General features: G+C 40.6%; 3 protein-coding genes across 6 annotated transcripts; all 3 read right to left on the minus strand.

Annotated features, from left to right (window-relative positions):
- Positions 1-19: 19 nt before the first annotated feature.
- On the minus strand, positions 20-3,664 carry zgc:163014 (rab9 effector protein with kelch motifs). 3 transcript variants are annotated; one of them, XM_032499673.1, is made up of 13 exons: positions 3,508-3,664; positions 3,253-3,423; positions 3,071-3,176; positions 2,771-2,887; positions 2,584-2,694; positions 2,323-2,500; positions 2,125-2,253; positions 1,797-1,984; positions 1,508-1,704; positions 1,308-1,399; positions 1,174-1,228; positions 818-915; positions 20-642 (listed from the first exon to the last, which is right to left on the minus strand). In XM_032499673.1, exons 1-13 carry the CDS (start codon positions 3,567-3,569, stop codon positions 413-415), a joined length of 1,734 nt encoding a protein of 577 aa, XP_032355564.1. In that variant the 5' UTR covers positions 3,570-3,664; the 3' UTR covers positions 20-412. The 3 variants fall into 3 exon arrangements, with proteins under 3 accessions (XP_032355564.1, XP_032355563.1, XP_032355562.1); XM_032499672.1 differs by having other exon boundaries at positions 2,771-2,893; XM_032499671.1 differs by having other exon boundaries at positions 2,771-2,905.
- Positions 3,665-6,199: 2,535 nt separating this feature from the next.
- Positions 6,200-8,316, minus strand: tmed8 (transmembrane p24 trafficking protein 8). 2 transcript variants are annotated; one of them, XM_032500930.1, is made up of 6 exons: positions 8,150-8,316; positions 7,635-7,746; positions 7,406-7,499; positions 7,202-7,295; positions 6,653-6,946; positions 6,200-6,449 (listed from the first exon to the last, which is right to left on the minus strand). In XM_032500930.1, the coding sequence occupies exons 2-6, from the start codon at positions 7,742-7,744 to the stop codon at positions 6,232-6,234; spliced, it is 810 nt and encodes a 269-aa protein (XP_032356821.1). In that variant the 5' UTR covers positions 7,745-7,746; positions 8,150-8,316; the 3' UTR covers positions 6,200-6,231. The 2 variants fall into 2 exon arrangements, with proteins under 2 accessions (XP_032356821.1, XP_032356820.1); XM_032500929.1 differs by having other exon boundaries at positions 8,146-8,292.
- Positions 8,317-8,381: 65 nt separating this feature from the next.
- noxred1 (NADP-dependent oxidoreductase domain containing 1) lies at positions 8,382-10,669 on the minus strand. Its single transcript, XM_032500928.1, has 6 exons — positions 10,408-10,669; positions 10,113-10,273; positions 9,490-9,670; positions 9,257-9,411; positions 8,856-9,054; positions 8,382-8,772 (listed from the first exon to the last, which is right to left on the minus strand). The coding sequence occupies exons 1-6, from the start codon at positions 10,563-10,565 to the stop codon at positions 8,616-8,618; spliced, it is 1,011 nt and encodes a 336-aa protein (XP_032356819.1). The 5' UTR covers positions 10,566-10,669; the 3' UTR covers positions 8,382-8,615.
- Positions 10,670-10,728: the final 59 nt, after the last annotated feature.

The following is a 10,728-nucleotide window of genomic DNA, read 5'->3' on the forward strand; positions in this document are numbered from 1 at the left end:
TTTAAAGAACAGGAAAACCTTGAGTTTGAAATATTTATTGGCATTTTGACTTTATCCATTTTACCCAGTCCAGACTTTACACTTAAATACATACTGATATGTGGGGACAAGGTAGGGGACAAGAAGTAATGTGTAAAACATGCATATTAGAGATTTGTTATGCATAGTGCAAAACCTGAGCTCACTGCTTGCCTGTGTGGAAGAAGTATAAATGGTTATTAAAAGAGACTTAAAAAGGAAGTAACAAAACATCTAAGCTGCAGAATACATCATGCAAAAAGGAAATAACATGCAAGACAAACAACCAAAATAACTGTTACAGATACCCATACTTGGACGATAGAACTGTCAGGGCAGATCACAGCATCCTCCACGTTTTAAAAATGTTTTTCCTGAATGGATTTCTTCTCCATCACTTGTCAGCAGGAATTGCCACCGTGCACTTCACTGTGTCGTTGTAGAATGTACCGGAGCTGTCTGAGCCACCAAACACCAGCAATGTGCAGTGGACACTGACATTTTCACCCTGTTCATGCCTCTCTGCATCCGTCAGGATGGAGGAGCTCAAGTTTATCATGCTGTGTCCTGCACGAGGCTTGGAGCAAAGCAGAGGAGACACCACTGAGCTCCACACGTTTGTGTCTGAGGGAAAAAAAAGAAAAAAAATCAATGCAATTCATTTGTGACACATTCTAACAGGGTGACTCGAAGTAAATTTGCATGTGGGAATCCAACCTTAAACCATTATGTACTAAACCAGATAACACTGATATAGTCTTATTGCATTTACTATATGTAGCACAAATGATGTACTCACCAGTGTTGAAAATATGTACATCCTGCAGGGCTCCAATTGCACTGCAACCTCCGCTGACTAAAATCCTGTTGTCTGAAACTGGTAGAGCTGCATGAAACCTGTCCATGGACAGGCAAGCACACATCATGTGTACCATTACTGTTCTAAAGCCAGTGTTTACATAATATGACCACTTACTGTGATTTTATATTGAGCTAACAAATATATATGAAAAAAATTATATTTAAAAATATATAAATTTCATTTTGCCACTAAAGAACCAATTAAGTTCACATACAGTTCTCTCTGTCAAAAGACCAGAAATATAAAAACCAGATGGCTACGTGACTCAAGGTTTTTATTAGTTCTGTACTCACCCTCGGGGCAGTGGTGGCATGTTCCCACACTTCACAGCTGTGTACTCCATGAATCCTTCACTCGAAAATAAACAAATAGCCGTTTAAATGTGGACACAAAATTGTTGCTTAATGCAGCCACCAAATCATCTTACCCAGGTCTAGAACATGGACATCATTAAGGTAGGTAGCAGTCTGCCGTCCACCAAATATGATCAACTTCTGTGACATCAGTGTGGCTGAGTGTCTGTTTGATACAAATATTAAGCATTGGTATCAATACTTAAAAAAGGAAAATTTAACCCATATTTGTTTGACTGAATTCACCTGTAGTCATTTTGAAAAGAAGACTGACCCAAATCGAGGCAGAGGTTTGTGCCCATCCACAATCGGCTGGTACCAGAGTTCAAACTCTGGGTTGAAGATGTACAGAGCATTACTGCAGGATTTATCCACAGAAGAACGGCTTGGCTTAACTCCACCGAAGACAAAAAGCTCTTTCTTATAAAAGGCTGCAGAATGATATGCCACATTTGGAACATCCCCTTTCGCCTAAAAAAAAATAAAAAAGGGGGGGGCATTTCCTATAACTGTATTTGATAAACCGAAAACTGCAACATGTTAGTAACTAGCAACAAACCCACGGTGACAAGCTTCCACTTCCAGGTCAGTGTGTCAAGGATGTACAGCTCGTTGTAGCGCTGACCCTCCCTCAGGCCACCATACACATAGACAGACTTAGAGTCAAGGTCATAGGTCGCAGAGTGTCCTCGGGCACAGGATGGTACAGGTCCAGAGGCAGAGGAGTTCATGGGGAACCAGAAGTCATTGTCTGGAAAGAAGTCAAGAAGGAAACTTAATGTGGAAAAAGACATGAGTTAGATTTTACAGCTTCCTATTTTGTCTTAATTCCTCCTTAGGTTGTAGTAAGCAATACATGACCACACAAGTAATTTAACAAACTCCACTGACCCAACTCGAGCTTCCACAGCGAGTCCTTGCAGCAGTTTTGATCAGTGGTCTCCCCTCCGATGAGGATGGCTGTGTCAAAGTCACTCAGACACATCGTATGGCTGCAGCGCTTTGATGGACACACTGAAACTAAATCCCAATCTCTGTCAAAACCCAGTTTGTGCATTCAGAAGCCACCACAGTGGTAATATTTCTGACCTTCTCTGTTGTCAGTCTTTATCTGCACAGTCATTTCTTCTTTGCTGTTCATCCTGGACAGTCTCCTTTTCTTGGGGGATGAAGCCTGGTCTATGTCCTCTCCGAGACTGTCTGTGTCCTCAGAGCTCAATGTCAGGTGGCCTCTCTTACGAATAACTCTCCATCTGGGCGTCTTATCCTTTTAGTTGCATAGAGTATATCACAGGATAAGTCACTTACCTTACATGCAGACATTAATATACTCTTAAGCATGACTCTTACCGTGGGCCAAACCAGGGGTTTATCATTTCCCATTGTGGAATCAGTGATATCAGCTTTGTTAACTTGAATATCAGCATAGCTGTCACCCAAGTGTGAGGAGTTGAGCGTTATCTGCAAGGCATGACAGTAATGAAATGTGGCCACAAATGCAGATAACTGCAAACAACTGTAACCCTATTCACCTCACCGTTTCATTTCCAGCGCTTTGGTGTAACGTGCAAGAGAGATCAGTGGCATCATGCTGGTCTTGGAACAGTAACTTCCCTCGAACGAGAGGAGTACTGCTGAAGACACTGGCTTTATCCTGTGGCTGGTCACAAGTCTTTGCATGAAACAAAACAGTGACAATATGATCCGAGAAGCCCATGGAGCATGCCTATCCTGGAAAGTTTAACTATAACCAATATTGTTAGTATCATTATCAGGTACATGACACAGCAGGTTTTGTGCAACATTAATGGGGGACAGTTAATACAAACCCTCCTACCTCTCTACAGACTGTGAGCACAATCTTGCCATAAACTCCTCTCCTGCCTCTCTCTGCTGCCACTGTAACGATGTCAGTGCTCCAGTCACCCTCCCACGTCAAGCACCTGATTGAGTTCAAAGTCAATTTTTTTTGGTACCAATTTAGACTTTTTTTTGCTAATGCTTTTATTCTCCACATACCTGGCTTGAGCTGACAGAGTCCCAATTTTCTGGGCCGGTACTTCTGCACTGACCAGAACATCTACCGAGATTGTTGTCTCGATGCATTTCCATTCTCCAAGACCAAAGATGACCAGGTGTTTGGGAAGAGGCAGTGGGATGTGGACTTGAAAGCAACTTCGGTTGGATTTGCTGCGGTGGGTGAGAACCGGACAACATTGAATAGTGTTAGTGTGAAAACATAATGTGTGCAGGTTCTACTAATAAAAGGCCTACCTGATGAACTGGCGGGGAGCGTCACGCAAGGAACAAAGGACGTAAAAATTCAGCTTCCCCATGTTGTTGCAGGTCGCCTGGTCAAGAAGTTTAGAGTACAAGCAGTAGCAGCTAGCAGCTAGCAAAACTGTGGTGCACTGTGGACCTCCGGTAATCACTTCTGATTGGCTGATTCGAGCTCGAGGCCGTTTTGAAAACGCACAGCTGAGACCGCAGAACAATTAATTTATTAATTAGACTCCCAGGAACCAGGAACCAACACACTCAGTTTAAACCAGTTTTTTTCCTTATTGTTTATTTTTTACCTTTTAATATATTTTGTCTGATTAATAGCTTGCGTAACCTACGTGGAATTTCGGAAAGCGGTCAGTTTCCTTTTTACCAGTAGATTTCATTTTTCTATGGGAAAAACATAGATCGCAGCTACATTTGGAGAAAAGTATGCTTTATCAATGGTAATTTAGCCTGAGTTAAGTTATTGTTTTATTAACTGATTGATAGAAAATAAAATAAGATTTTTTAAACAAATGACTGGCGATTGAAGAAACGGTTTAACGGTCCAATTGTAATATATTGTAATACATATTTTAATTATTTGACTATATTCATTATTGGTGTATACAATACTTTTTACTTGTCTGATAATAACCTTTTACATGTTGTCAGGTTCAGGCCTTCAAAGTGATTCGGGTGGTGTATGTATTATTCTGCCTCCCTCTAGCCTGAAAATCCATCCCAAATCGGAAAGATTAACTCGCTGAGCAAATTCAAATGGTGCTCTCGCGAGAACTCTGGATTTCCAGGGTATCCTCCCTCAGGTCCAGCACGTAAATCTGGTGAACAAGACATCACCTTTATATAATGCAGGTCAAAACAACACCTCAAATGGCAGTCTAAAATATGTACATATAAACAAATTAATAAAAACATGTACTAGATTTTGCTGCAGCACAAGTGTAGATTATATATTCCTAACTGTATGGTAACATTTATATCTGCAAAACAAATCAATATTTATCCGTACATTTAATAAGTTACAGAATATCTACTGTACCTTTTAAAATCATCAATGTCTATCTTAATGAATGTAGTACTTGGAGTTGTCATACTTGGAGTGGCATCCTAAAAGAACAATGTAAGAATATGTTTATCCTTTACTGCTTTTTTAGAAATAAGTCAAACGGGAGGGAGAGTAGATGTAACTGGAGTCTGCCTGGCCTTTAGGGAGAGCTGAAAAAATAACCTGGTTTGATCAGCACCTGTGTAACAATTACATCAATCCCCTAATGCCACAATTTAATGGAAACACAGGGGGCCCATCCTGAAGGGCTTTCTGATCCTGGATCAGCAATGCAACTGTTATGAAAGGATGGTATCTCAGGACAGATACATTTGGGGGACTACACTCATTAGCTGCCTAAATGACATCTCTGTGTCATGTTGCAACATGTTTGCAGCTATCATCAACTAATCACAGTGTTTATAGGCTTGATCCAATAAATGAATCACAAAGAAAACTAGACAATCTTCTCTTTATTGTGGAATATAAATTTCAGGAACAAATGTCATGACTTACAGTAAGAGTACAGTACAGCAAACATGGGAAGCTTTAAACTGGTTGCTTTAAACTGTATTCAGCGTTAGCAGCCAAATCTGTGACATCTTTGGGAATATGCGCACACGTGAGTGTGGTAGAAGAATTCATTTTAGATGGAGCAAAGCAACACAATCAAAGCCAAAGTATGGCCAGCGCGCCAAGGATATTCAAAAAACAAACACACAAACCTTCACTTACATAGACCTGTGCACAAAATACATTTAGATGACAAATTACAACCGCATCCTACATCCAAAACAGCAAATTAAGGGGGGGGTCCAAGGCAAATGTAAATATTGAATCTATATTACGTAATAGGAGCTTTATGTGATAAGAGATGGCTTTTATTTGTGTCATAAAAGCACACTCTAGAAAACTGTTACCACTAGCTTCAGCACAGTACAGAATTTGGAATACATAAATTGTCCATTATCACGCAATTAAATTTAACATATGAGAATAAGTTACAATACAAAGCAAAAGGACAAATCCATGTAACAACAAAGCAACATAATCATAGAAGGTGTACGCACGTGCATACACACACACACACACACACACACACACACACACACACACACACACACACACACACACACACACACACACACACACACACACACACACACACACACACACACACACACACACACACACACACACACACACACACACACACACACACACACACACACACACACACAAACAACAAAAAAACTATTTCTTTAGAGCACTGCTGATTAAGCACCTGGCCTGGTGAAATATATTCTGTGCAGGTGTTCCCTGATCTCTGCTACCATTGAAATGTTGAAGACAAATATATATATTTTATGACTGGCACAAAAAGCACAGTACATACACGGGAACATGGCACATATACAAGGCTTCTTCAGATAACTATCAGCAAGAAATTGGAGCAAATGTTGCATTTCAAACTATCTGATTGTTGCATGTTGGATTGTAAATCCAACATGCAGCAAAACAAGCTGATTGAGACAAAAAATAGATATGACTTTTATTTAACCTTTTATATTATAACCATCTTTTTTCAAGTATAGAATCAAAAATAGTTTGTGGTCCTTAAGAGTAATATCATTCTGTAAATTAAACATTCATAAATTTGAATCTCAGGCACTGTAATAAACTCTGTAGTAAAGAGTTTTATTTCGCCAAAGTGAGTAGGAGTTATCAAACTTCAGGAGGTAAGTGCCTTCACCTGGAAAATCGTGGCTCCCCCCCTGGACGCATATGTGACTGTCCTGGCGGTATACGGGTACGATTTCAGCCAAATTGGAGTTGGTTTGAGTCTTGGAGCCCTTCTCAACGTCTCCGTTACCGACGGGCCCTGCAACAGGAATCACATAAACCACAAAGTCAACACACTGACTCGGATGCCAGCTGGAGGAAAACATATGACAACGCTATTATGGTGTGCTTTGTACAGAATGACTGGATAAGTTTATGATATGCATAATTGAGACATTGAGTAAAAAATGTTTAAAGTGTGTGATAAATTTAGGCCGCTTTACATTCAAATTGCAAACTGACCTTCCGGCTCCTCCTCCTCGTCTTCGTCATCACTTGACTCACTGATGTGCACAGTGATAGACCGGCTTGTGACAGGAGTCCAGTCAAAATATATGCCAAAGCCAATGTCATAACCGTCTGTAGCAAACTCCCAGCACACTTTTTTGGCTTCAGGGACGGTGGGCACGTGAACTGTCATGATGTCGCCTCGGTACACTGTCACCACGCTGTCGTCCTCTGTTCGAAGCTTTGCCTTCAGCTCCTTCAGTGCAGCAGATGTCCACGTTGCTGGGGGTTTCAGGGGCGGCATCTGGGCTGCCATCATGAGGAATAAATGGCAATGTGTTCACAAAGACCATAACACTGATCATTATTTATCTAGCTTAGCTAAACCTTATTAAATTGTATAATAATAATAATAATAATAATAATTATAATAATAATTGTAGATTGTTTTTAGGGTTTGTATTACATTGTGAACAGCTTTGTAAAAGATTTATGAAACCCCTGACTCCAAATCATAGATTAAACAAAGCAGCAGTAATGATGGCATATTCTGCAGGTCCTCACCTTTCATCTCAGTGGAGTGCTGACAGCTCCCAGCACTGTTGTTCTCCTCACCTCCTTCCCCCAGGGCCTGCTCTGCTGGGGCTGCTTCATTACCCTCAAAATGCACACACATAAGACTGATATTATAGCAAAGATATTATATTGCAATTCCCTGATTATTGCAACTCACTGACAGCTCTTCCGGAATAGTTAAATATTAAATACCTCAGAATGTTGCCCTAAATCCTCCTGGATTTCCTCCATATCAGCTTGATTTTTGGATTGGGTACAGCTCTGTGAAATGTCTGTATTCTGAAGCCTGAAGAGCAGACAGTATAGCAGCAGAAAAGACATGACAATATTCCAACAGTGAAGACATCAGGGTGAAGTATAACTAGCAACACGTTTCCTTACAGCGGCTTTATAAGCAGCCCTTTCCGCAGCAACAGCCTACCTGTCCAGCGGTCTTTTGTCGCTCTGTTTGGATGTTATTCCGGGAAACGATGAGAAGGAAAGGGATGACAGCCGCGACTGGAGCTCTGATGTGGCTTCTAATCTCTCCATGGCTGTAAAGACAAGACAAACACCTCAGTCTGCGTGGCTGAAAAATATGAAACCCCGCCCCTTCCAACCACAGGGAGGGAGGGAGAGATGACAACACTGAAACTAGCCTCCTATTAACGCAGGCTGAATAAACTAACTAAACAAACTACTGTTTGACATTAATGGACCATATTAACCACAGTACAGACTGGCAAATTAATAGCTTAAACAATAGAAGCGAAATGTGTAACGTAACGTAATATATATGAGAGACTTCCCTACCGAACATCATCTTCATAAACTGACATTAGCTGGGAGGCTAGCTGGGTTAGCTCACGTTAGCTTACGTTACCTAGCAAGCAGAGAAAGTGCAGCCGAAGAAGCTGCAGACACTCTGGGTACAAACCATGGTACAAACTTACTAACCTCGATGTTACGCTATGACAACTCGTACGATTTAACTTTGGACAAACTCAGGCCACGGGGAAATTCGCTTCCATATCACTGCAATCATGTGACGAATCTCTGCTCTGCTGCTTGACAGAAGAAAAAAAACATGGATGTGGAGAAAAAAAAAACAATGTTTGACACTTCCGCGTTTATCACGAGCGTTGACGAAAATCTGCGAATCTTGAGCATCGAGATCGTGTTCAAGAAGTTCCTGAGTATTTCTGCTTGTTGTGCATTTTAAATATATTGTTTTCACATTTATCATACGTATACATGAAATACAAAAATATTAAAAACAAAATATCTACAAGTATCACAAGACACACTGTTGAGGCCCTTTTATTGGAATGTATTGTATATATAAATTCAAAACAAAATGTGCAACATAAGAAACACAATTTACATATGTAGTGGACATCCTTAGATTATATACAGTTAAACTTCACATTAGAGAGTAACTGTCTAGTTTCGCTGGTGTCTCTAGCAGTGACTTGTATGCTGCAGAGATGCACTGTTGCATAGGTTTGTTGCTTGATAGAAAGCACAGCAGCGGTGTATCCTTAACTTGGGCATCAGCAAGAGAAATCCAGGGAAAAGGTCTATGTGGAGAAAAATAAAGATGAATCAGGACTAGTTTAACATGACAGAAATATCTATTCTCTGGCTATTATGTTGCACTCACTCCTCTGAAAGAAGGGAAGATGCATATGATGCACTGATGAAACTTTGTGGGATTAATTCCACAGCGTGTGGCCATTTCTCTTTAAAGATGCGGTTGATAAGGGAGAGAGCATCACTGGATCCCAGACTGGTAGAGGTGCAGATATTTAGCAGGCTGTACAACACTGCACACACCCAGTTCAGACCCAGATAAATACCACCTAAACATGGGAATCACAAATCAGGTTAAACGGTTAAATACAGAAATTAAAAACTTAACTAACATAAATAACGTCAAATCATAGGTGAAGCCTCACAGACTCAACTTTTAATTGCTGTCCCTTGCATCTTAAATATCATGACAGGTTCAAATGCAAGCTCTGAGAAAGAAGTTGAAGTCTGCAATAATGAAACATGACATACTGCTCATTGTAAGAGGACACGATGCCTCTAGCAGCAAAGGATATGTCCAAGCCCTGGTCAGATGAGTGCAGGACAGCCATACATCTGCGGTGTCACAAGCGACAAAATCATACTGGGGTTTTAGAACAAAGTCGTGTCCAAGAAGCTGTGCCAATCTGAAATAAAAGATAAAAAGGGAGGGATTCAGTGACTTAAAATTCAACAATGCTGTATATGAATGAGTGGAGCAGTACCTGGTGACAGGCACACCAGAGGTGAAGCTGTACACAAGGCAGCGCCTTGACAGGTGAGAGTGGAGATCAGCACAGACTTTGGGAAGGTGAGAGGGCAGACAGCAGAGGAACAGAATGTCCGCCCACTCTGCCAGTCTGGGATTGTCATAGAAACACTCAACTCCTGTCTGGGTGAATTCCACTGAAATATGGACAAGGCAAACACAAGGACAAGATCTCAAATATACAAGTGTGACTTTTCAGGATACAAGGAAGTAATGTCAAGGTGCAACTCAAATAATTCTAATTATATTTAATCATTAACTTATCAATATCAAAACTACTGATTACTAACAAAACAGAGTGTAAACTGTAATTTCCCCACTGGGGATCAATAAACAGTATACATTGTTATTATTATTACTACTACTACAACTCTGAGCATACTAATGTTTTAAGAACATGGCCAACAGTTATCTCTTGCATCCTCAGCTGCTCCTTTTGGGACATTAGAATTTAAGATGATTGGCACCTAATAACACAGGCCCTTTTCACTCGCAGAAGAGAAAGTATAATGTAGTTCCAATGTCATGTAACTATGATTTGGACTTTTGAGTGCCAAGTGTCTTATTTTGTCAGTATACATGCAGATTCTGGTCTTCTACTGGAGATCTTAATGTGTGATGGTTTGATGCCAGATTTTTCAAGGAGGAAGAAGAGCAGCTGTTTCCCCAGATGACCCATCCCGAGTATCCCAACGCAGAGGTCACTATCTTCGTTTGCAGTGTGACTCTTGATGATACATCTGTAAATGTTAACGTGTATAAGAATGCGTCAGAATAACCGTAACATAATGTATGGTAAATGTTATCGTAAAGTGCTTTCTGGGTGTCAATTCAGTTTAAACCTAAAATAAACCTAACGTCACAAATAAATTACCTCAGTGATTGGACCAGTTTACACAGGAAAGCTGCGTGCGCGCACCCGCAAAACGTCAGTCCAGTCGAGCGTGCACGAAGGTAAAGTAACTCTTTCTCATCTTCAGTCAGTCCAGTCTCAAACGAAAAACTGCTCAAATCAGCTGATACGTCTGCCATCGTCTAACAATTTCGACAGGGCTCAAATTAGCAGAAAGTGAACAATCTTCACAGTGCAAATATACCTCGTTGTCCTGTTTCCATGGCAAAAGGACAACTTCCGATTCAACGGCCTACATATTTCAAAATAAAGTTCTTCGCGACAAACGATGCGAATCAAAAT

Source organism: Etheostoma spectabile, chromosome 20 (assembly GCF_008692095.1).
Source record: "Etheostoma spectabile isolate EspeVRDwgs_2016 chromosome 20, UIUC_Espe_1.0, whole genome shotgun sequence".
Taxonomy (NCBI): domain Eukaryota; kingdom Metazoa; phylum Chordata; class Actinopteri; order Perciformes; family Percidae; genus Etheostoma; species Etheostoma spectabile.

Bases quoted from the DNA above. Each gene is read 5' to 3' on its own strand.
- zgc:163014 (XM_032499671.1), bottom strand. From the start codon at position 3,569: ATGGGGAAGCTGAATTTTTACGTCCTTTGTTCCTTGCGTGACGCTCCC. The intron at 2,906-3,070 runs GTAGGAGGGTTT...TTTCATGCAAAG, and splicing joins TGCTCACAGTCTGTAGAGAG to ACTTGTGACCAGCCACAGGA. The intron at 1,400-1,507 runs GTCAGTCTTCTT...TGTATCAAACAG, and splicing joins AAACCTCTGCCTCGATTTGG to ACACTCAGCCACACTGATGT.
- tmed8 (XM_032500930.1), bottom strand. From the start codon at position 7,744: ATGGAGAGATTAGAAGCCACATCAGAGCTCCAGTCGCGGCTGTCATCC. The intron at 7,500-7,634 runs GTAGGCTGTTGC...TCTGCTCTTCAG, and splicing joins GACAAAAGACCGCTGGACAG to GCTTCAGAATACAGACATTT. The intron at 6,450-6,652 runs GTCAGTTTGCAA...TTCCTGTTGCAG, and splicing joins CGAGGAGGAGGAGCCGGAAG to GGCCCGTCGGTAACGGAGAC.
- noxred1 (XM_032500928.1), bottom strand. From the start codon at position 10,565: ATGGCAGACGTATCAGCTGATTTGAGCAGTTTTTCGTTTGAGACTGGA. The intron at 9,055-9,256 runs GTATGTCATGTT...TCCCATGTTTAG, and splicing joins GTGTCCTCTTACAATGAGCA to GTGGTATTTATCTGGGTCTG. The intron at 8,773-8,855 runs GTGAGTGCAACA...TTCTCCACATAG, and splicing joins TCTTCCCTTCTTTCAGAGGA to ACCTTTTCCCTGGATTTCTC.